Below are 25,734 nucleotides of genomic sequence, written 5' to 3'. Positions count from 1 at the left end.
TCATATTAAAAACGAGAATATTAGGAAAGAACTTGACATTGTCAGCATCCAGGAATGCGTTAGAAGAGCTAATCTTAGGTGGTATGTTCACTTAAACAGAATGAGTGAGGAAAGATTAGCAAAACAAGTGTTCTCTGCCAAGTTGGCAGGAAAACAACCCAGAGGAAGACCAAGATATAGGTGGATTGATACGGTACAAAGTGCCTTTGATGACAAAAATATAAGATCTGGTAATGTTGGAGTCTTGACAAGTAACAGACTGATTTGGAGGAAAATTGTAGATAGGAAGTTAGTAATGATGTAAATTTTTCATGAAGTACTATCATATCCTGTACACCCCTTGAGGGTACATGGCAGGAATTTAATGATGATGATGTTATGAAAATATCTGAAAATAATCAATTAATTTTACTAATTTGATATTACGCATACAAAACTTCAAAAATTAATACATATGTGTATAACTATTGCATGAAGAAAATGCAAGATGTGTAAACATTTCTAAATGTAAATAAGAAATGATTGTTTAACAAACAGCTTAACTCCTTCCAAGCAGCTTTGTATAGGTAGTGGGCCTCCTGTAATGAATGAACTTAACTTTGGAATAGTAATTACAAGAACTGAATTTTTTTTTTTTTTAATCACCACATTTCTCTACATTCTGTAGCCTTGAGTAATCCCTGACGTTTAAAACATCAGCAGGGGTTCCCCAAAATTCAAGTTTAAGTACATATGTACAGTTCTAGGAAATGATAATTAAAATGGAAACACCCTTTTTAAAAAAGGGTATTCTGTGAGTTAAAAAGGAACTCACAGAAAATTTAAAAATAAATGCCATTTGAAAGGTGATAAAATAAATCAAATAAAGTAAAAATAGAATTCCTTTTGTTTTCAAAACTGTGTTATTTATTTTGTAATTGTGTAAAAAAAAAAAAAAAAAACACGATAGATAAAGGAGTGCGACATATTTTATCTCCATACCTGTTTAACTTGTATAGCAAATATGAGGGTGGTCTGAAAAGTTCTTGGCCTAACAATGAAAAAATGAATTTATAATTTCAAAATTATTTTTATTTTTCAACATAATCTCCTTTAAGACTAATACATTTATTCCAGCAATGTTCTAGCGCCATTATTCCGTCCCTGTAGTGGTTCTCAGTAAGATCTACAAAATACCCCTCTACAGCTGCAATCACCTCTTGATTCGAAGAAAAGCGCTGACCAGCGAGGAAGAGTTTGAGTTTTGAGAATTGACAGAAGTCAGAGGGAGTCAAATCTGGGGTGGATGTTCCAGCAATTCATAGTGCAGATTCCTTAATTTTCCCATTGCGAAAACACCTTTGTGGGCAGACGCATTGTCCTGATGAAAGATGATTTTTTTCTTCTGCAAACTGGGTCTTTTCTCACAAATTTTTTGTCTAGTCTGGTTAAAAGATTGGAATAATATTCCCTGGTTATTGTTTTACCCTTTTATAATTAATAAACAAAATGCCTTTAGCATCCCAAAACACCAATGCCATGACCTTTCCTACTGATGCAACTGACTTTGTCTGCTTCGGTGGTGAGCAACTGGCTTCTGTCCACTGTTTTGACTGCTGTTTGAATTCTGGTACGTAATGGTGAATCCAAGTCTCATCCATAGTAATAAATCGATGCACAATCGATTTATTACTATGGATGATATGCACAATAAAACTGGTTTTGAATCAAAGTCAGTTTTATTCTTGTTAAAACTCTCCAAGCACTGTTCAAAGATTTTCATGCGAGTGCATTTTTGATCTGCTATGAGCAAGCTCGGCACCATCTTGCGCAAAGCTTTTTTATTTGCAATTCTTCATGCAAAATATCCTACATGTTCTTTTGAAATGCCTACAGTCTCAGCAATTTCACGTATTTTGGCTCGCCAGTCATCCGATACCATATTGTGCACTTGATCAATGATTTCTAGTGTTGTTACACTTTTTGGACGTCTTTCACGTGGATCATCTTCAAGGCTGGTACGGCCATGTTTATACTCGGCAGCCCATTCTTAATTGTCAAAAACTGAGAAGAGTGCCCATAAACTTTTATGAACTTCGAATGAATTTCTTTTGGCATTAAACACTCTTTTATAAAGAATTTTATAACCGCATGATACTCAATTTTATCCATTTCAAGGGATACAGACAACACTTTTGCTTCAAGACAGCTCTATAAAATAAACCACTTGACAGAATGACTTGCAATTTCACATGGATGCTTATGACAGATGTACCAACTTAAAAAAAAAAAAAAATCTTGTCGATAGTGTAGCTATCTATGGTTGAGGCCAAGATCTTTTCAGACCACACTCTTACATTTTAAGAATGGCAGGGCTGGAGGACTCTTCAGATGGAATGAAAATTGGTAGAAGATATGTTAATAATTCCAGGTATGAAGATGATACCACCTTGCTAGCAGAATGCAAAGAACATTTGGAGGAACTGATTATGAAATTTAAAGAAGAAAGTTCTAAATATGACCTTAAACTTAACATGATTTTGAAGTAGATGGGGAGAAAATGGAAGTAATGAACAATTTTGTGCTACTAGGATCCTGAATCGATAAAGGTGGGTATTGTACTGAAGAAGTTAGAAGAAGATTATTACTCAGAAGGAAAGCAATGACAACTTTAAGCAAGATCTTTAAAGAAAAAGATATTAGCCTAGCAATAAAAATCAGAATCAATAAAAAGCAATGGTATTTCCTCTGGTACTGTATGGATGTGAAAATTGGACCCAGAGAAAGAGTGAAAGAAGGAAGATAGATGCATTCGAATTATGGGTTTGGAGACACTAAGAATACCATGGAATGCAAAGCAAACCAATAAATCAGTGATAGACAGAATAAAGCCATATTGCTCTCTCGAAGCTATGATCATCAAGCAAAAATTGTCATACTTAGGGTATATTATGAGAGCAAATGACAGTCTGGAGAAGATGATGATGCTTACTAAAGTTGATGGAAGCAGGAGAAGAGGAAGACTAAGAATTAGATGGGTGGATGGAGTTAAAGAAGCAACCGGAAATTCTGAAAGATATAGCCAGGGACAGATCTGAATGGAGAGCATATGTTCATAGAATCACCAGCAGTCAAAAACAACAAGATGGAACAAAACAACAAGAACAGCAACAAATATATATATATATATAAAACATTTCACATTAGAACTGTTCTGTTTGACTAAGAATAAAAATAATCTTTTTATTTTTAAGTCTGACTACTTATTTTTGTTCTTAGGCCTGTATAATATGAGATTAAGTGAACATCTGTATATTTTTTGACCCTAAATACAGCAGAAAGAAAGATCTGATTTCAAATGTATTATTCGTTTATTTTTATCAAAAGACTTTCTGCTGTACTTGTAGTAAAAAAATATATCGCCGTTCACTTAATCTCACATCACACAGGCCTAAGAACAAAAATAAGTAGTCAAACTTAAAAGTAATAATAAAAAAATTATCTTTCACAATACAGTATAACATTTGATAACATTCACTCATTTACATAGATAGTACCTCAAACATATGTATAAACATACACAATATTTTCCTTCAAATATTATCAACGATACCTTATTAATTACTGCAGAAGCAAGCAAATCTTCATAAGGAGGAAAGAGTTCATTCTCTTCATCAACTAATGTGGAGCGTGGACTAGAAATTTGCTGATGTTCATCGTCTGTATCAAGTTCCTATCAGAGTGAAATCATTTATAAACATGCTAGAAAGCTGAAGCATAGGATTTGAAGAATAAATATTAGAGATAATTACTTGAAAAACAGATAAGAGTGATACATATTAAATTATTAATGTATACATTAGTCATATTATTATTACGTGCCTTCAAGGAGTCAAAGGATTCATCGTGGGAGGGCACCTTACTCCACACACATCTAAGCGCATTTCCAACTACTTAATTCTCCTACTATACACGACTACCATCAACCACCTATCACCAACGACAGTATTTTTTGTATGTAAATTGCATGTATTCTGATGGTCAATTTGCCTATATGCAGGATGATAAACCAGTTTCTGCGAGAATAAACACTGCTACCTCCGTATGAGAGTGGCTAACTCACCTTCAAATGAAAAAAAAAAACCAATATAAAGATTCCTCTCTAAGGAGGAGAAGCAAACTCGGGCCTTTTCTAATTGAAAGATGCAATATACTGTCATTCTTTAGACTGCGCACAGAGGTGCAGAGTTAGTAGGACAATCACAAATACCCATGCCCCCCCCCAGCAGGATTTGAACCTGCAGCTTCTTTACTGGAGAGCAGATACACTAACGACTCAGCCAACCTGTTCAAGTATATTTCAGTTATATATAACTTAGAGTATGCACAGAACCAAAGTGTTGCGATTTGAATTACAACTTGGATAACTACTTTCAAACTGGTCCCAAAATATTCATCACTTTACCAAAAACAATCTCTCTGCCCACCACCCTCTCACCTCCCCCGAGGAGACAAAATCCTGTGTTCATGAAAACCATCATACTGAAAGATAACCCATAATTATCAGAAAACACACACACCAAAACTAGCAAATAAACTGAAATTTTAGCACATAAAATCTTCAGAGAGATGCAAGGGGGGTAGGGAGGAGATATATAAAGTGATAATGACTTAACTTCACCACCAAAGGCATAAAGTTTTATCCTTAAAGATTCTCCCACCTCACACACGCACACACAGAGAGAGAGACTGGAGATTAATTATTGTCATCATCAAATTCCTGACATTTATCCAGAAGGGGCATAAAGAACTGATAGTTTTACATTAAAAGTTTACCTGACTCCAAGTCAGCATATTACCTCCAAATTAGTCTGCAATCTAGCATGAATATGTCAGATCTTATATTTCAGTCTAACGAGGCACTTCTAACTGCATCAGTCCATCTAAACCTTTTGGTAAAAGTTTTTTCACTTGGTTATACTATAAATTAAAGATGTCAAGAAATTATATTTTTGGTTTCATCCTTTATCCAAGTGTAAGCAAAAAAAGTTTGCATGTGAAGTAACTTCATGACTGGGCTACTTGTATATAGAGGCTAATGAGCCAGACCCAGAAGTGATACCAAGATATCACTCCCGAGTCTGGCTTTTTTGACTACTTGTATATGAAAATGTGTCTTGTGCATTACTTCAACCTTGGTATCACTACTGGGTCTGTCTCCCACTGATGAGACCTCAATAAAGGTCAAAACTAGTCTGGATAGTGGCACTTCCCATAATGCATAGCATTATACATGTCCGTAAGGATATGTGCACTGCAATATGGGATACTAAGGCAATTGATGTGAAGCCATTAGCCTTTATACACAAATAGCCTAGTTGTGAAGTTACTTCATGTGCAAACTTTGTTTGCTTACAATTGGATAAAGGATGAAACCAAGAATATAATTTCTTGGCATCTATGATTTACATCTAAACCTTTGTCTTCTTGTTGGTCTTTTCCTGCCATCTTAGGATCAAACACCTGTTTTGCTAACCTTTCCTCTCCCATTCTGTTTAAATGACCAATACCACCTTAGATTAGCTCTGCTTACACATTGCCGAATTTCAATAATATAAAATAAAATTCCTTCCTAATATTCTCATTTTAAATATGATTCTGTCACTGATGCCAAATTCCTTAATTTTTCTAAGAGCTCTCATATCTGTGGCTGCAATCATCAACTAATTTTTGAACCACTGAAAACTTAGTCAAATGGCTAAAGCAGCTATATTATAAGAAGACATACTTATTCAGTTAGTGAATAGGAATTCACTCCCTGTGGAACACAGGCCTCAATTATAGCTTTCCGTTGGAATATGTTCATTGCTTCTTTCTTAACTTTATTCCAGGATTTTCTGAGCACTTTGATTTCTCACCTTTAGGTTATCTTGAAGCATCCCCACCTGCTTTTCTATGGGTTCCATTTCATGGTTATCTGGGTTTCTGATTGTGTGGTCCATCCACTTTCATCTTCTTTTTATTATTTCTGTTTTGTCGTCAGATTGATTTCTTTTATCACAAAATATCTTTTTTTTTAAAATTTCATTTGGATAGTGTATTCCCATTATCTTAGGAAGATATCTATTTATGTAAATCTGCAGTTTATTTACATTCCTATTGGTTAGTCTCCTAATTTCAGATCCAAATAGCAGAATAGTCTTTATATTTGTATCGAAGAGTTATTTTTATCTTGAGATTTATTTCTTTACTTATCCATGTTTGTCACTGTATTGAAGGCAATTTGTGCTTTTTTTGTATCCTATTTTTTTATGTCTTCTGTTCCTCCTTCCATGCTCACCACTGATCCCAGACAAACAATATCTACCTGTTCTGGTGGTTCTTCCATAAATTTGAGTGTTAGATTTTGTTTGAGGTTAATTTTTATTATTTTTTTATTCTATTTTATTTATGGGAGGGATTATTTTTAAGCCTCAATTTGAGGCTTCCAGGTTTTAATTACCTATTTTTCTTTGCATACATTGGTGCTTTTGAGCTGGCTAACATATGTCATCAGCAAAATCTAGATCATTTAATTTATTTGTCCATCCCCATTGCACATCACTAAGTTGTCCATCGCTGCCTCTTCACTGTGAAGAAACGTATGTGTATGAGGAGGAAGTACTAGAGCTGATGCACAAACTGAATAAGAATTCAGCAACAGGGACTAATGGGATATCACCCATGGTGATATCCCATTCAGGTGAATACTAAAAGAGTGTTCACCTTAACTGGCTATTGCCTTTAATCAGGCTATACAATTTGAGTATCAAAACAGGGAAAATTCAACATTCTGCAGGAGTGGAAAGAATGTATCATAATCCCATTACACAAGGATGGTGCAAAGACAAGTGTGTCCAACTATCAACCAATCAGTATCTCAGGAGTGGTGGTGAAGAGTTTGGAAAAATTGGTTAGGGTCCGCATTCAGAAATGGGTTGACAGTGAATCTCTACTTTGCAATGAACAACATGGGTTTACTAAGGGAAGGTCATTTTAGCAACTTGCTCACATTCTACAAAAACGTTACCACTGAGCTAGACAAGGGGAATGGATACACTTTTCACAGAATACAGTGAAAGACTGTTGCCTAAATCAGAGATCATGGGTTTGGATTATAAAATATTAGTGTGGATTGATTGACAGATATCAAAAAGTGGCAAATGGGGGGGTGAGTCTGCAAGATTTAAAGCAAGCAGTGGTGTACCACACGGATCAGTATTTGGTCCACTGGTATTCAATTTGTATATCAATGACATTGGGAAGGATTCGACAGGCAACAGCTACTTGCTGATGGTGCATAAACAGATAGCATAATCAGGAATATGGCTGATATGCAATACTTGCAGAATGATTTAAACAAGCTAGAATGGTAGGCACATGAAAATGCTGTTTATTCAATGTTAATAAATGTAAGGGCATGTACTTTGGTGTGATTAGATGTCCAATGTTGTATTAAATTGGTGGGATTATGCTTGAAGAAAATGAGGCTAAGGATCTTGGAGGGTTAGTATACAGGAAGTTGAAGTTCAAGGGCAAAAATTATAAACGTAACTTAAAGAATAATGGCAATGCTCAAAAGAACCTTGATATGTAAAGATAAAGTCATTTTGCCTCTTTACAAGGTCTTGATAAGACCTCACTTGGAGTGTTACACACAGGTCTGGTCTCCTGGTTTCCATGGTGATTCTGATACAGTGGAGAGAGAGAGAGAGTGCAAAGAAGAGTGTCAAAAATGATATTAAGATTGTGGAATACTGATTATGAAGACAGACTGAGAATTTGTAGGCTGCAGACACTAGCAAACAGGAAACAGAGAGGTGATATAACTGAGACTTACATACTTCTGAAGGTTATACAGAATTTCAATACATGGAATTTCTCATTTTATGGAGATTAGGGAAAAGGATGCAACGGCATCCTTGGAAGTTGAGAATGAATTCTGTCAAGAAGGGGGGGGTAGCTAGATTTTCCCCTCATCAAGTGGTGCGTGATTGGGATGGACTATCATTGGATGTTTTGCGTGCAGTAGCATGAACGAATTTAAAAACAGGTATGACAGCTGGTGCAAATAGTATGGCCTCCCTCGATGAGTTCCTGACTCCTTGAAGGTCTTTCTTAATAATAATAATATTAATGCTTTCATCTATTGTATTCCTTATCACCCAGCCTATTACTATTAAGAAGCCTATAGGGAAGAGCACCTTTGCCTTACACCTCTTGTTTTTATCTCAAGTTAAAATTCCCAGTACATATTATCTTGATTTTAGAATTGTCATACATTGCTTTGCTTTTACTATACTACTTATTTTCTTTAGAATGCCATATTTTATTACTTTCAAAATTACTTCTGTTTATGCTATCAAATGCTTTTCAAAGTTAATTCTGTCTAATTGAATCCCAAGAGAGAATATAGCTAGTTTAATGTTTCTGACTAATTTCTCTTTTCTACCATATAAACTTATTCAGGTGACTCACTACCATACCAGATGTGTTTATTATGTTGTCTACTTCCATATTTAATATATCATCTTTACTAAAAATTGTGCCGATATAGGCAAAATGTTTTACTTATGTGTAGGTCCCTGGATGTAGATGATAATAATGTTCTACCTATAGTCTGTCTTTTCATTACTAATTCTCAGACCCATTTTATTATAACAGTTATTCTGTAAAGTTAAGCAAGTCTGAAGACAGTAGAAACTGGATTTATTTAAGAGTATACATTATCTACATAAAGTAAACAGCTGAGATTAACATCTCCAATTCTGATATTACATTTAATGCCACTTTCCTTCATAATGTGAGTCATATAGATAATCATTAACAGTGGAGATAGTGTACATTCCTGTTTATACTTGATTTTACATCTTCCTGGACCTTATTCAATTCTAACTATTGACTTTACATTATATACATTCTGCTTAACTGATATAAGCAAATGTTTTGAAAAGCTTTTCATTAGTGTTGCATTATTATAAGCATTTTTTTTTTTAGAGACCTACAGAACTTATATACACATCCTCACTATATTCACTAATTTCTCAGCTATTTGTCTTAAAATGAAAATCTCATCCAGACAATTCCCATGACCTGAATCCTGCTTGTTCTTCAACAAGTTTTTCTTTCACAATTTTTTAAGCATCTGCTCAAGTATGCTTGCATAAACGTTACCCAGTATACTCAGTAGAAAAATTCTTACAACTTAAATGTCTGTATAATATGTCCATAATTAGGTTACAGATACTCTAATCATTTGGAAAGCTCTACTCTAATCATTTGGAATTCAATTTTCTGACTGGGTCTTCAGAATTATGCATTGTAGCCACTAAAAGTTTTATACCTCCATATTTAGCCAGCCTGGTTGGCCGAGTGGTTAGCATATCTGCTCTCCAGACAAAAGGCTGAGGATTCAAATCCCGTCGTTGGGCATGGATGTTTGTGATTGTCTGTGAGAATACTAGTGGTGGTCGGTGGTAGATGGCATTGGTGTAGATGATGAAAGTAGTTGCGGTTCGTTGTAGATGGTGGAGATGGAGAGTTGTAGAGTAGATGCCCTCCTTCGATGAGGCTTTGGACTCTCTGGATGTATCATGTAATAATAATAGTAATAATAATAATGATATTTGAGTATTTCTCATCAAATATCCTCTCTAGCTATCTTCTTGCATTTGCAGTCTCTTATGGCTTTTTCTATCTAAAGTATTGATACTCCTGATTGCATTTCTCTTGAATGTTTTCTACCACTGTTCTATCACTTGTTGCATTTAACGATCTTTCAAATTACTTTAAACATCTAGGTTACCTTCAGTTTTCATGTCTCCTTTATCATCTCTCATTCCTTTCACAGTACTCTTAACTTCATTTCTCAGCTTTTTTTTCAATAGCCAGCAGAGTATTTTGCCAGTTTTTGATATTTACTTTTATGAAGGTTTCCAATGACGTTTGTTTAGCAAATTTTATACACTGCTTTGTTTTCTTACTCAAATTTTTCTCTGTGTTCTCTCTGAGACATGGTGACTTGATTGCTAAGAACTTTTGATACACTTTCTTCTTTTCTATGACTGCCAATAAGCTTTTAGAGTCCACCTTTTAGAATCCACCTTCATTGCTTCATTGAGCAATGAAGATGCATAGGAATGCATCTTCATTGCTCAATGAAGATGCATTCCTATTTCAAATCCCCCATATAATCTTGTGTCTTGACATAAATATTTATCGCTATCAATAATAACAGTTGATGAGACTATTCTTATTCCTTGTATCTTCTTTCTATGCACTTTATGGATTTTTCTACTGTAATATGATATATTAGTCCATATCATGAAAAGAAATTCTGCAGGTACTTGCCATTATCAGCTTTGTTTTTATCACATGATTTTCCCAAAATATTCCTATGTGTTTAGTATTAATTTCTTACTCTGCTAATCCAACAAATACCAACTTTTTCTTTGTAAGCTGCTTTCTCTAGTGACTCAAACAATTCCTTCACTTCTTCCTCAATAGAACCCTGTCTGGTTCTACAAATAAGTCATTGTCTAAGTCCCCATTTTGATACGTGTTGCATTGCATCATTTTGCTTGATACTGATTACATTCAAAAAATTATCTGTATGTTTCGTGATACCATAGCTATGCCTTCCTTGCTTGATCATTATTGGCTGAATATAACATCTTGTAGTTGTTATTTTAGAAACTGCAATCTCTAGTGCTAAGTCAGATGATATTATTATAATGATGGGTGACCTAAATCCAAAAGTTGGCTCAGAAAAAATCTCATTTTGCATGGGAAATCAAGAGCTTGGAATCAGAAATGAAAGCGGTGAAAGATTAAATTCTGTGAAACCAATGACCTAATAATTGCCAACACACAGTTTAAACATCCTCCCAGAAGACTATATAAAATGGAAAAACCCTTGGGACATCTATAGAAACCAAACTGACTATATAATAATAAGCAAAAGATTCCAAAATGCAATAACACAAACAAAAGCAGACATAGGATCGGACCACAACCCAATGATTGCAAAAATCAAAATAAAACTTAAGATATCAAGCCAATCATTCATAAGAGAAACTTATAATTCAGACTTCTCTTAACAACCAAGAAGTAAAAGACTACTTTATAAAAGAATTCACAAAATTCCTTAACAAGTTCGACACCACAACTCACACAGAAAATAGAACACCAATTGATGAAATTAACATGAACTGGCAAACATTCAAGAATAGCATCAACGAAGCAGCAAAAAATACACTCCCACAATTAAAAAGGAAAAGGAATGAACCTTGGATAAATGAAAAAATACTAAAGTTGATGGAACAAAGAAAAAAATTAAAGAACAAACCTGAACATAAAAGCACGAATAAAGAAATAAAAAAAAAGAATGCAGGAAAGCCAAAGAGGAATGGATTAGGAATAACTGTATAAATATAGAAAACCTTGATAGAAACAGAAGCAGAGAAATGTATGAAAAGATCAGAGAAATGACAAGCAGGACAAATACAGTAAATCATGCAAGTGTCATTAGAGACTCAAGAGACCATATTCTAATGGATAAAAAAGAAATCATGGAAAGATGGACTGAATATACAAGGAAATTATACGAGCAACAAAGAAATAATATTCCTGAACGGACTGATTTAGAAGGACCACCCATTTTACTCTGTGAAGATGAAAATACCATCAGAAAACTAAAAAACCACATAAAGCTGCAGGAATAGATAATATCTTGGCAGAACGGTTGAAGGCTCTCAATGAAGAAGGACTGAGATTTCTAACAAAATTATGCAATAAAATATACGAGATTGGATAACGGTCAAAGCTGTATAACTGAGAGGAGACCTCCGCATAGCCTTTAAAGGAATGCGAAGAACCGACCAGGACTTCTGACCTAATGTCCAATCCTCACCTTGTCGTGGTGCACCCTATTGGGTATCTATTTGGATACCGAAAGAACGAGGATGGGCTGACAATTTCGGATTTAGCCAACCAAATTGAATTCCAAATTGTATTCTTATTGATTAAACCAAAATAAAAAATGATGGTACAACATGGCAAAATTTCATGCTGGCTGGGGCGTTGCCCGGTTAAAAAAGTGCCCCTGTTATTTTCGCCAGGAAACCAAGGCGAACAATGAAAAGACAGCTACTGGAACAAATCTAAAAACAAACCCCAACTCAACATCACCAGAGTTAAAGATTGGTACTATCAACATAAGAAGCCTGAATAGCAAAGAAATGGAGCTAGCTGAGGAATTAAATAAGTACCAGATCGACATAATAGGAGTGACTGAAACAAAAAAGATAAAAACTGGTGAGATCTTTCTGAGCAATAAATACAAAATGTTATATTCAGGCAATGACAATCAAGGAAAAGAAGGAGTAGCCATAGTATTCAACACAAAATACGAGACTAATCTTCTTGAATGGCAGGCAGTGTCAAGTAGAGTGATTTGGGCAAATATGAGAATGGGGAACTGGACAATGAGACTTATTTGTGCCTATGGCCCCACAGAAGGTTCTGCTAAGGTAGAAGTGGAGGAATTTTTTGAGGCTTTAGAAAAAGCAACTGACACAATGAAAAAGGAAAATTTGGTCCCTGTTGGGGATCTAAATAGCAGAGTAGGAAATGATTGTGAGACATACAAAAATATTTTGGGAAAATTTGGAGAGAAGAGAAAAGTTACTTGACCAAAGACTAGAGACCGCAGATATGACAGTCCTGAGAAAGATTAGAGGCGTGAACAGATGGCATCAATGGCAATATCATATTAAAAATGAGGATATTAGGAAAGAACTTGACATTGTCAGCATCCAGGAATGCGTTAGCAGAGCTAATCTCAGATGGTATGGTCACTTAAATAGAATGGGAGAGGAAAGATTAGCAAAACAAGTGTTCTCTGCCAGGTTGGCAGGAAAACGACCCAGAGGAAGACCAAGATATAGGTGGATTGATATGGTACAAAGTTCCTTAGACGATAGAAATATAAGATCTGATAATGTTGGAGTCTTGACAAGTAACAGACTGATTTGGAGGAAAATTGTAGATAGGAAGTTAGTAATGATGTAATTTTTTCATGTAGTACTGTCATGTACACCCCTTGAGGGTACATGGCAGGAATTTGATGATGATGAGAAAAGCTAATAATAATGGCAAATATCTGTTGAATTTCTGCTCAGGACATGAACTGGTTATTACTAACACCATGTTCCAACATAAAAATGTGCACAAATTCACATGGAGAGAAGAGGCAAGGAATAAGAAAAGTCTCATTGACTATATTATTCTTGATAGTGATATTTTCTCCCTGGTGTAGGACACCAGAGTATACAGAGGATTTGAAATCGGAAGTGATCACTATTTAGTCTTGAGCAGGATAAAATTGACTTTCATATTGAAAAGCATAACATGTAAGAAAGTTTTAAAGTGAATAAAACTTGAGCAGCTCTCAGATGTGAACTGTAGACTAAAATACACAAAGATTATTGAAGAAAAAATGAAAGAGTTTGAGAACAGGAATCAAACCATGGAGATTCAGTGGCAAGCCTTGAAGAAAGCCCTGATTGATTCAGCTAGATAGGCATGTGGTAAAGTTGTCTGCAAGGATAGAAAAATTAGAACTCCGTGGTGGACACAGGAAATTAAAGAGGCAGTGAAGGAAAACAAGAAAGCATATCAAAAGTTCCTGGCAAATAAGTCAACTTGCGCTCTTAGAGAAGATAGAGACAAATGCAAGAATGCTAAACACTGTGTAAAACTAGCTAAACAAAAGTCATGAGAGGACTTTGGCAAGAATATAGAAAATAAATATCAAGAAGCTGGCAAAATATTCTGGAGGTTGTCGAAGAAGCTTAGGAATGGAGGAAAGAAAGCTGTAAAAGGAATTAGAGATGATAAAGGTGACATGAAAAAGATATCCTTGAAGTATAGAGTAATTACTTTGAAAAACTGCTAAATGAAACAAGCAGTGATGACAGCATGGTGGTAAAAAAAAACTGACCAGGCATGCAGTCAGGAATACATATCCATACTTGAAGTAGAAAAAGCCATCAAAGGCTTGAAAATTGAAAAGGCAGCAGGAGTAGATGATATTCGACCAGAAATGCTGAAGTATGGTGGTATAAGAGTCTTACAGTGGCTGCACTGCATAGTTCAGAAAGCCTGGACAGAGGGATGAATTCCTGATGATTGGAGTAGAGCTCTCACAGTACCCATTTATAAAAAGGGAAATAAAACCAAATATGAGAATTACTGAGGTATTTTCCTACTGAGTGTTTCTGGCAAGATCTATGCAAGTATACTTGAGAAATCGTTGAGAAGAATTGTGGAAGAAAAGCTCGGTGAAGAACAAGCTGGATTCAGGCCAAGGCCAAATAGAGGCTGTCAGGATCAGATCTTCACTTTACAACAAATAGTCGAGAAAGCATGGGAATATAACAAAGATCTGTATTTAAGTTTTGTCGATTTGGAAAAGGCATATGAAACAAGGTGCCAAGAGAGAAGCTATTCAATACTCTAGAGTTATATGGTGTCAATGGGGCATTATATCAAGCAATACTTAGTCTTTATTTGAGTTGTAAGTCAGCAGTTAGATTTGAAGGAAGTACTGGAAGACGGTTTAATGTTAAATCTGTTGTGAGAGAAGGATGTACATTATCCCCTCTGTTATTCATTATGTATATGAATCACATTATCAAGGAAAGTGGTATTAAACATGATATCAAAATTGGAGATATTAATGTCAGCTCTTTGCTTTATGTGGATTATGTTATACTTCTAAATAAAACCGCTACAGGTCTGCAAGATTCTCTGACTAACTCGACTAACTGTTGTAATAGATATAGCATGAAGGTCAGCAATAAAAAGACAAAGATAATGAACATAAGCAGAATCATTGAAAATGACAACTGTGTTGTGAATGGAGAACCTGTGGAACAAGTAAAACATTTCAGCTACTTAGGCACAATTTTTAGTGAAGATGGTAAATTAAATATAGAAATAGACAATAGAATCAGCAAAGCTGGTATGGTGGGAAATCAAATGAATAAATTCACATGGAATAACAGAGAAATTAGTCGGAACACTAAATTAGCTGTATACAAGACAGTGTTCAAACCAGTTTTAACTTATGGATCTGAGAGCTGGGTCAGAAGTAAAACTTGACCAAAGACTAGAGACCGCAGATATGAGAGTCTTGAGAAAGATTAGAGGCATGAACAGATGGCATCAATGGCAATATCATATTAAAAATGAGAATATTAGGAAAGAACTTGACATTGTCAGCATCCAGGAATGCATTAGCAGATCTAATCTCAGATGGTATGGTCACTTATAAAGAATGGGCGAAGAAAGATTACCAAAACAAATGTTCTCTGCCAGGTTGGCAGCAAAACGACCCAGAGGAAGACCAAGAGATAGGTGGATTGATACGATACAAAGTGCCTTAGACAATAGAAATATAAGATCTGATGATGTTGGAGTCTGGACAAGTAACAGACTGATCTGGAGGAAAATTGTAGATAGGAAGTTAGTAATGATGTAATTTTTTTCATGTAGTACTATCGTATAATGTACACCCCTTGAGGGTGTATGGCAGGAATTTGATGATCATAATGAGATATTAATCACTCAATTTTTGTTCCAATTCCCAAAGAAACAAAAGCTACAAGATGTGAAGAGTTCAGGATGATTAGCTTCATCAGTCAAGTATCAAAATCCTTCTATACGTTATTCTTGAAAGAAATAAAAGAAAAATAAACATAGAAATAAACGATACACAAAGTGGCTTCGAGGAAAATGTAGGTACAAGGGAAGGTATTTTCAATGTCAAATTATCATAGAAAGATATCTAGAAAAACAAAAAAAGTGTACCTCTGCTTCATAGATTACAAAAAGGTATTCGACAATTTTCAATATGAACAATTAATTGAAATCCTTTCAAAAATAGGCATGGATGGAAAAGATATTAGTCTAATAACTAATCTTTACTGGGAACAGACTGCATCTTTGAGAATAAATAGAGAGACCTCAGAAGAAGTCCCAGTTCAGAAAGGTGTGAGACAAGGCTGTCTTTTCTCCGATTCTCTTTAACCTGTACACAGAAAAAATATTTAATAAAATTAGTAACCTCAAAGGAATCACTGTAGGGGACAGAAATATTAATAACCTAAGATATGCAGGTGACATGGTTCTTCTAGCTGAAAACAAATATGACCTCAAAACTCTTATAGACGAAACTCTCAAATACAGCGAACAGTATGGCCTCAGTTTCAACTTTAAAAAGACAAAAATATCATGATAATTTCAAGAGAAAAGGAAATACCAAAAATATGCATCAACATAAAAGGAAATAAATTAGAACAGGTGCAAACATACACATACCTCAGACACTTGATCATAGAGAATGGCAGGACAGAAGATGAAATTAGAAAAAGGATTGAAATTGCAAGGTCAACTTTCAACAGTATGAAAAATCCACTGACATCTAGAGAATTAAATCTGAAAAGACTAAGAATCTCTAAAAGCTACATATCTTCTATATTATTATACAGAGTAGAGACATGGACACTCTCCAATCTGAGTGTGAAAAAACTGGAGGCCTTTGAAATGTGGATGCTGCGGAGAATTATGAGGATATAATGGAAAGACAAATGAAGTGATACTAGAGATGGTAGGCATAAACAGGAGCCTGATGAAAGAAATTAAAAAGAGAAAAGTCAGCTATTTTGGACATATTCTGAGACATAACTGCCTACTTCAAGGAACTGTTGAGAGAAAGAGAAGAAAGAAAGACAAAGACTGGACCTATCTCTCATATGAGGAATGCAGCAGAGAGGCGCAGAATAGGACATGGTGGAGACACATGGTAGTCAATCTCCTGGAAGGAGAAGACACCTGACAGGACAGGACAGGGTGTATACAGTAGCGTTTAAGTATTAAAAACTATTAGGCTGTAATTAAATTAAAATATAAATTTATATTTTTTGAGGATAACAATTTCCTAGGCTACTTTTTTCTTGATCACCTAGAAGATATTGAAAGTTTATTTTCCACTTGGTTAGAGTATAATAAATTTAGTTTAATCCTTTATCCAAGTGTGAGCAAACAAAGTTTGCGCCTGAAAGTATCTTCAGGACTGGGTTAAGGTGATACAACACCAGGGCAACTCATTGCAAAGGTGGAGCAAGCTACCAACACTTCTATCTTAGTATCTCCTATAATGCAAAACACATCTCCTTGCGGATATGTCTAATGTTATGCATTAAGGGAAGGGCCACTACCCAGACCGGTTTCGACCTTTATTGAGGTCTCTTCAGTGGGAGCCAGGCCCAAGTCGAGATATCAGGCAGAAGCATTAGCAGGTCATCTCCACCTATAGGAATTGCCAATTGGTGTGCCACCCTTTTTTAATAAATTACTCTGGATTTAGAGAAAGATGTTGAAAGTTTATGTGTTGGTAGCTTGCTCCACCTTTGCAACGAGTTGCCCTGGTGTTGTATCACCTTAACCCAGTCCTGAAGATACTTTCAGGCGCAAACTTTGTTTGCTCACACTTGGATAAAGGATTAAACTAAATTTATTACACCTAGAAGATAGAATTTTCACTCTCAAACCAAAACCAACAATTTGGCTATGATATGTTGATGACGTTTTTACAGTCTGGAGTCACATGGAAACAAGAACTTGGCTCATTTCTAAATAATATCAACAACCTACATCCTCGCATCAAATTTATACTAGAAAAAGAATCATCACAAGGTATTTAGTTCCTCGATGGACACATCCAATGTAAAAACAAGATGATTCCATTTCCACTTCTGTCTATCGAAAATCTACTTTTCGGGTCATTCCATCCACGAAACATTAGAGCTCACCATCCATCTCAAAAATATGGCATCATAAAATCTTTAGTATTCAGAGCACACAAATTTTGTTCCTCTGAATAATCTTTAAAACAAGGATTGAAAATTATTAAAGATACAGCCTTACTAAATGGATATAATCCAATAACATATCAAAAAATTATTAGTCACTCTCCTACAACATCAACCCAGACAAGAAGAAGCCCATAGGACTCCTATACCATCTATCAAAGGCATCTCTGAACATTTGTCAAAAATTATGAAGAAATACAAACTCACTGCTAAATAAATCATTCAACCAAATTCACAATTTGTTACCTTCTCCAAAGGACAAACTCTCACCACTGATGCTACCTGTTGTATACGAAGTGTCATGTTCTTCTAACTCGTCTTACTATGGGCAAACAGGAAGATCTGTAAATAAACGCATCTCTGAACATCAAGACCATATCTGTCTTATCAAACCTTACATATCTGGTATCGCACAACATTGAGTTGAAAACGCCAACCGCAGGATCCAATGGCAACACACCAAGCTACTACATCGATCCATATATATATAAGCATGAATGCTTATATAAAGAAAGTGCTGAAGCCTTATGTCACAGACCCAATCTTAACCATAATGACTGTCTCACTATCCCAGAAGTTTGGGAAATTGTTATCCTTAACTGTATAAAATAAATTTATCAGTTATATTTTAATTTAATTACAGCCCAATAGTTTTTAATCTTTAAAAACCTAGCCAATTCAGCAGAACATTCTTTTAGCACACATGCTGATATCCAATCCTATGTTATCCCATCTATCCCAATTGCCAAATGTTTATCCAGATTATGCAACAGTTCTAAAACCTTCCCCCTCATGCAGCTCTATCTCTTCATTCGATGTAGTAGTTGCACTATACACTATTTTAAGTACACCAGGTTGACAGACATTTGTGATGTTAGCACTCATAATTTGAACCACCTTAAAGTTATTCTTCTAAATTCATTCTTTCTTTTACTTGCAACAACACAATATTGACAATTTCTTTTCATACTGCAACTCAGCTTTCTGTACAATACATAACTTTTCTGGTCTGAGCTTTACATATTTCATAACTCCTCACTCTTATTTTCAAAATATTCCTTCCACATCTTCTTGTGGATCTCTTGTTTAATGAGACTGCACATCCATTTCACTACCATTCTATTTCTTTTTTGAAAGCTCGGGACACATTCAGATAAAAGATAGTATTAACCTGAATTTGTCATGATTTTCAGATGATTTGTATTCAGCATATAACCTGTTCTGATTGGAACACACACATAGCTGGCCACTTCCCAGGTCACAGTACGGCACGATCACTGTCACCAACTTGTGGTAAAATAGTCTTAGAAAGAAGTAGACGTAATTAGTGGGTCAGACCTATCTTATACATTGGGTATATCACTAGTTTTAAGTAAAGCTTCATAATCAATCATACACAGAGATAAGCTCGTTTATCAGGAATAAGATGACTAAATGTCTCAACATAGTTCAACCAATGGACATTCATTGACTAGCTGCATATTTCTAGATGAGTCCTTCAACAGTAAAACTCATTGTTAATCATCATTGCATCAGATTAAGTAGTGTATAATACTTCTGAGTGCAGAGGCACATGCTGAACTTATTAAAAAAAAAATTAAGGTCAAAATGAATAATGTAAATGGCTAGGATTCCCTCACCTCAATAACCATGATTTTGCATTTGCTATAGAAGAACAGAAACATGGTTTGATGAAAGCTATTCTGATAATTTACAAAGTAAGAAGCTTAAGCAGCCATTCAAATTACATCTAAAATAACATTTAACAGTTAAATATAAGTCACAGTACCTGAAATTCTGGCATTCCTGAAGAATCAGTTATTAATTTTAAGATTAAGCTTTTCAAAGTCGCATGTGCTGTGGTTGGAATTATATCTCCATCTGGAGGTTTATCTGAAATAAAGAGACTTCATGGATTTATGCTTTATAAATATAGTTTATTTACTTTTCTTTATAAAAACCAGGTAGCATCAGTAAATACTCTTTATCCTAAAATATCATACTGATTCATTCAGTATAATTCAAAAATCAGTAATCCTGTTCAAAAATTGTTTTCTTTACAAAAGTATGCTGAAAACATTTTCAGTTATGAAATAAATACCAACATTTCATGTGACAATTTCCATAATAGTGAATTTACGAAACCTTAATGATCTGAAATATAAACATTAACATTAGGAGTGTTGTATTTTAATATGGACAATTTTAACTCTTCAGAGATAAGTAAGAGATGATCAGAATCAAGAAAAGTATTACATAATTGCAATTTTGTACAGTGATCACTCATTATCCAAACTGAACCTCAAGACAAATTTAGAGAAAAGATCAAAGCTAATAATACAAGTACGAGGGTGATCTGAAATCTTCTCGGCATCGACCATAAATGGGAACACTATCAGCAAGATTTTTTTTCTAAGTTGGTACATCTGTCATAAGCATCCATGTGAAACTGCAAGTCATTCCATCATCATCATCAAATTCCTCCCATGTACACTCAAGGGGTGTACAGGATATGATAGTACTACATGAAAAATTTACATCATTACTAACTTTCTATTTACAATTTTCCTCCAAATCAGTCTATTACTTGTCAAGACTCCAACATTATCAGATCTTATATTTCTATCATCTAAGGCACTTTGTACTGTTGGATCCTACTTCTTCTTAATCTATACTTTGGATCCAACATGATTACTATTACGATGTTCTTAACTAATTGATAAGTTGTAAGTTGATTTCTAATTCAAATATAAAGAAAATTTATATTTAAAGACTGTGCCACTTTATATCTGAATTAGTTCAAGAATTGAAGATAAACCAACTCCCAACTACCCTTCCTTTATATGTTGTTATCATATATACTGGCCGAGTATATTTAACTTATTTATCTCTCCCGCTTTGGTTCGAATATTTTATGAATGGTGCAGTAAAAGAGATTCAGGCAAAACACAACTTTAGATTAACAAAAACAAATATTTAATTTTATAATCACAAATTATACACTTAAGATCAAAATACTAAATAAGTTATTATAAACACTTCAGCCTTTCTGATAATACTGTCATACAAACTCAGACAATGGTAAATCTGTTATCTCTAATACAGTCTTCTCACAGTTCCTTAAGTTCTAAATACGACAAAAATTGCAGTAATACCTCTTCACAAACAAACACTTTTAAATATACACTTTAGCTAACTACCTCAATAGTTACTGTTGATATCAGGAAATTCCAGGATGAAACTCACACGCTTCTCTGTATAGAAATATTAACGGTTGGAATAATCTTACCGATAATCTTCTATCTTCATCTACTTATACACTTTTTATAACTGTAAACACTTTAAACAGTAAACGACACTCATTAAATAAATCTTCTAAGCAATAACTGAATTAATCGTTGGTCACAATACACATAAACAAACGTTGTTGCATAAAGTACTACTGATCACTCATGAAATAGGGCAACCCAATAATTCCTTAACTTTAGGTTTTATATGCACAGTTGTTCACTCTTCCAGCATTCAATTAATTCTTAGACACTACAATTCTAAACACAGCTATCGGTATACTTCAACTTTACAGCTCTACTATTCTTTAGTAACTTCGTGCTTTGCTTCAAGGTTGTGTGTCCTTGAAAGGTCGGCCCTGAAATTATATCTCAATTCAAGTATTGCTAGTCTATTTAGTAGTCACTCAGCTGTCTTACGTAGCTATAATTGTTATTCTACAACTTATTAGCTAACCGCCTCTCGACTAGTAGACTTTATTAGCTGCTTGAGTGACTTGCCGACTCGCTATTATCGCACTGTGATTCCCGAATGCTCCGATTCCAACCTAATGTTAATCCTCTCTCTCTCTCTGTTTCCTTATTATTCTTATTTTCAGTGTTCTTCCCGCCTAAATTGTTCTCGTGAACTAAAACTCATTTCAATAAACCTTCTCCTCACGTGGTGTTCCAAAACGTGCTCGCTCACTTACATACATCTCCATGACAACCAAACAAAATATAATAAAATTGAGGTATTGCATAACGCTAAACTTCTACAAATAGGAATAAATAAGGAATATTTACATTTCAATTAATGCGCAGTTAAATTATCAAATACAAGTTCTTATAATATTAATATAGCAATGGATAAAATAGCTTAATAATATTTAATACAGTATTTTCATTATTAATACATATATCTTTGATTAATTAATTAATATTACACAAAATTAAAGTAGTTATATGAATATTAAATTGTAAAATAAGTTGTTTACATTAAATAATATTTACAAGTCTAGCCTTTGTGATGGAAGATCATGTTGGATTCTGAATCAAATGAAAATTACTTAAATCTCTATATATTCAGAATCCAACAGCACCGTATCAATCCACCTATACCTTGGCCTTCCTCTGGGTCATTTTCCTGCTAACCTGGCAGAGAACACTTTTTTTTTACTAATCTTTCCTCGCCCATTCTGTTTAAGTGACCATACCCCTGAGATTAGCTATACTAACGCATTCCTGGATGCTGACAATGTCAAGTTCTTTCCTAATATCTTCGTTTTTAATATGATATTGCCATTCATGCAATCTGTTAATGCCTCTAATCTTTCTCGGGATTCTCATATCTGGTCTCTAGTCTTTGGGTCAAGTGTTTTACTTCTGACTCAGCTCTCAGATCCATAAGTTAAAACTGATTTGAACACTATCTTGTATACAGCTAATTTAGTGTTCCGACTAATTTCTCTCTTATTCCATATGAATTTATTCAATTGGCTTCCTACTTTACCAGCTTTATTGATTCTGTTGTCTATTTCCATATTTAATTTACCATCTTCAGTTGACATTTTCAACGAATCTGCCTATTTTCATTGTCTTTGTCTGTTTACTGCTGAGCTTCATACCATATCTATTATGACAGTTATTCAATTTAGTCAGGGAAGCTTGCAGACTTGTAGCTGATTTATTAAGAAATATAACATCGTCTGTATAAAGCAAAGAGCTGATATTAACACCTCCATTTTTGATATCATGTTTAATACCACTTTCCTTCATAATGTGATCCATATAGATAATGAATAACAGAGGGGATAATGTACATCCTTGTTTAACACCAGATTTAACATTAAACCATCTTCCTGTACTTCCTTCAATTCTAACTACTGACTTACAACTTACATAAAGACTAAGTATTGCTTGATATAATGTCCCATTGACATCATATAACTGTAGAGTATTGAACAGCTTCTCTCTTGGCATCTTGTCATATGCCTTTTCCTGATCGACAAAACTTAAATACAGATCTTTGTTATACTCCCATGATTTCTCAACTGTTTGTCGTCAAGTGAAGATCTGATCCTGACAGCCTCTATTTGGCCTGAATGCAGCTTGTTCTTCACCAAGCTTCCCTTTGACGATCCCTTCTCAACCATTTCTGAAGTATACTCTTGCATAAATCTTACCAGGAATACTAAGTAGAGAAATACCTCTAATTCTCATATTCAGTTTTATTTTTCTTTTTATATATGGATACTATGAGAGCTCCACTCCAATCATCTGGAATTCATCCCTGTGTCCAGGCCTTCTAAACTATGTAGTGCAGAATCAGCCACTTTAAGACTTTTATACCTCCATACTTGAGCTTTTCTTGTCAAATATCATCGACTCCAGCTGACTTCCACATTTCAGGATTTTGATGGCTTTTTCCTTTAGGAAAATACCTAAGAAAAGCGATCTGAACTTCCTCCACCTTTGCAACGAGTCGTCCGGTATTGTACTACGTACTAGGGTCACTTGCATTGGCTAACGCTAGTGTCGCCGATACTTTATAGTTTTACTATATTCGGCAAGAAACTCTCTGATTCCTTCTTTGAGTTTCTTATTCGGTTTGAAAACTATGTGGGATTTAATATCCCCTTAATTTAAGTAATGTTTTCATTGCCGAAATGAAGCTTATTAGCTCTTTATACTTAACTAACTTTTCCTTTTTCATTGTGTCAGTTGCTTTCTCTAAAGCCTCAAAAAATTCCTCCATTTCTATCTTAGTAGAACCTTCTGTGGGATGATAGACACAAATAAGTCTCATTGTCCAGTTGCCCATTCTCAATTTGCCCACATCACTCTACTTGAAAATGCCTGCCATTCAAGAAGACTGGCCTCGTATTTAGTGTTGAATACTATGGCTACTCCTTTTCCATGATTGTCATTGCCTGAATATAACATTTTGTATTTATTGCTCAGAAAGATCTCACCAGTTTTTGCCTTTTTTGTTTCTGTCACCCCTATTATGTTGATCTGGTAGTTATTCAATTTCTCAGCTAGCTCCATTTCTTTGCCATTCATGCTTCTTATTTATGTTAATAGTACTGATCTTGAACTCTGGTGATGTTGAGTTGGGGTGTGTTTCAGGATTTGTTCATCCTTTGTTCAGGATGTTTCATCCTCAGTGAAAATCAGAAGCGAAGTGTAGAAAATGAAATGAGAAACATGGTGAGCAGGCAAGAGGTATATGAGTTCAGTAAGCTAGATGTCAATAAAGCAATAGGACTTGATGACATATATTACTATGTATCTTAAGGGAATGTTCCAAGGAGTCAGCATCAGCCTTGACCTATTTGTTTAAACCTGAGTCTTGCAACAGCACAGGTTCTAAAGGAGGTGAGGACAGGGAAAGTTGTTCCACTTCAAAAAGGCAGTGATTAAGGTTAAGGTAACAAGTTATAGGCTGATCTGAATATCTGGAGTTGTGGTATTGGAGAGGTGGGTAAGAGATAGAACACATAAGAAATTTGGAGAAAAGAGCAAAGCTAATAATAATGGCAAATAACTATTGGATTTCTGCTTAGGACATTGACTGGTTATTACTAACACAATGTTCCAACATAAAAATGTGCACAAATTCACATGGAGAGAAGAGCTAAGGAATAAGAAAAGTCTCATTGACTATGTTATGGTTGATAGTGTAGGACACCAGAGCGTACAGATTTGAAATCGGAAGTGATCACTATTTAGTCTTGAGCAGGATAAAATTGAATGTCATATTGAAAAGGACAACATGTAAGAAAGTTTTAAAGCGAATAAAAGTTGAGCAGCTCTCAGATGTGAACTGTAGACTAAAATACACAAAAATTATTCAAGGTAAAAAAAGAGTTTCAGAACAGGAACCAAACCTTGGAGATTCATATACCTATGCTGACAAGCACAAAAAAAACCACCGTCATCAACCCACTTTTTGTGTTCTATCTCTTTGTGCTTGTCAGCATAGGTATGTTTTACTAACCTGCTTATATACTACTGCATAACGAGATGACAAATATCAAACAAGGGAGATGCATATACAGTGGTATACTTAAATTTGCAAAGGCTTTTGATAGATTGTCACACCACAAGTTAGTCGCTAACTGAAGCAAATGAGGAATGGATAACAGACTACCAAGTAGGATAGGTGACTGGTTATCAGATAGGTATCAGCAAGTTGTCTATGGGAAGGAGAGGGGAGGAACTATCTCGAAAGAGGAAAGTTACTATTTTAGGACCATTGTTATTTAATGTGTACATTAATGACATTGGGATAGGTTTAACTGGTGATATACCACTGTTAGCAGATGATGCAAAACTGGGGGGGGGGGAGTGATGTGGAATCAAGCAAATGTTGTGACCCTACAGGAGGACTTGAACAGATTGCATGAGTGGACAACAGTATGGAATTGTCAATTCAATGATGCAAAGTGTAAACTTCTGAAATTTGGTAGGCAACAATTTGATGCAAAGTATACACTTGGCAGAGAAAA

The 25,734-nt window shown here is 34.9% G+C and overlaps 1 protein-coding gene across 1 annotated transcript in view; it reads right to left on the bottom strand.

The window, feature by feature from the left end:
* Positions 1-25,734, bottom strand: part of LOC150109717 (uncharacterized) — a 490,804-nt gene that overhangs the window by 359,701 nt on the left and 105,369 nt on the right. The window contains exons 8-9 of the mRNA XM_090403072.1: positions 19,744-19,847; positions 3,593-3,712 (exon numbers count right to left, since the gene is read on the bottom strand). Coding sequence (XP_090259198.1) covers positions 3,593-3,712; positions 19,744-19,847 — 224 coding nt within the window. The remainder of the gene's footprint in view (positions 1-3,592; positions 3,713-19,743; positions 19,848-25,734) is intronic.

The sequence above is a fragment of the Typopeltis vanoorti genome, chromosome 2 (assembly GCF_054136105.1).
Source record: "Typopeltis vanoorti isolate ZY-2024b chromosome 2, IOZ_Tvanoo_1.0, whole genome shotgun sequence".
Lineage (NCBI taxonomy): Eukaryota > Metazoa > Arthropoda > Arachnida > Uropygi > Thelyphonidae > Typopeltis > Typopeltis vanoorti.
Note: the sequence above shows the minus strand (reverse complement) of the source record. Positions and strands in the feature narration are given on the sequence as shown.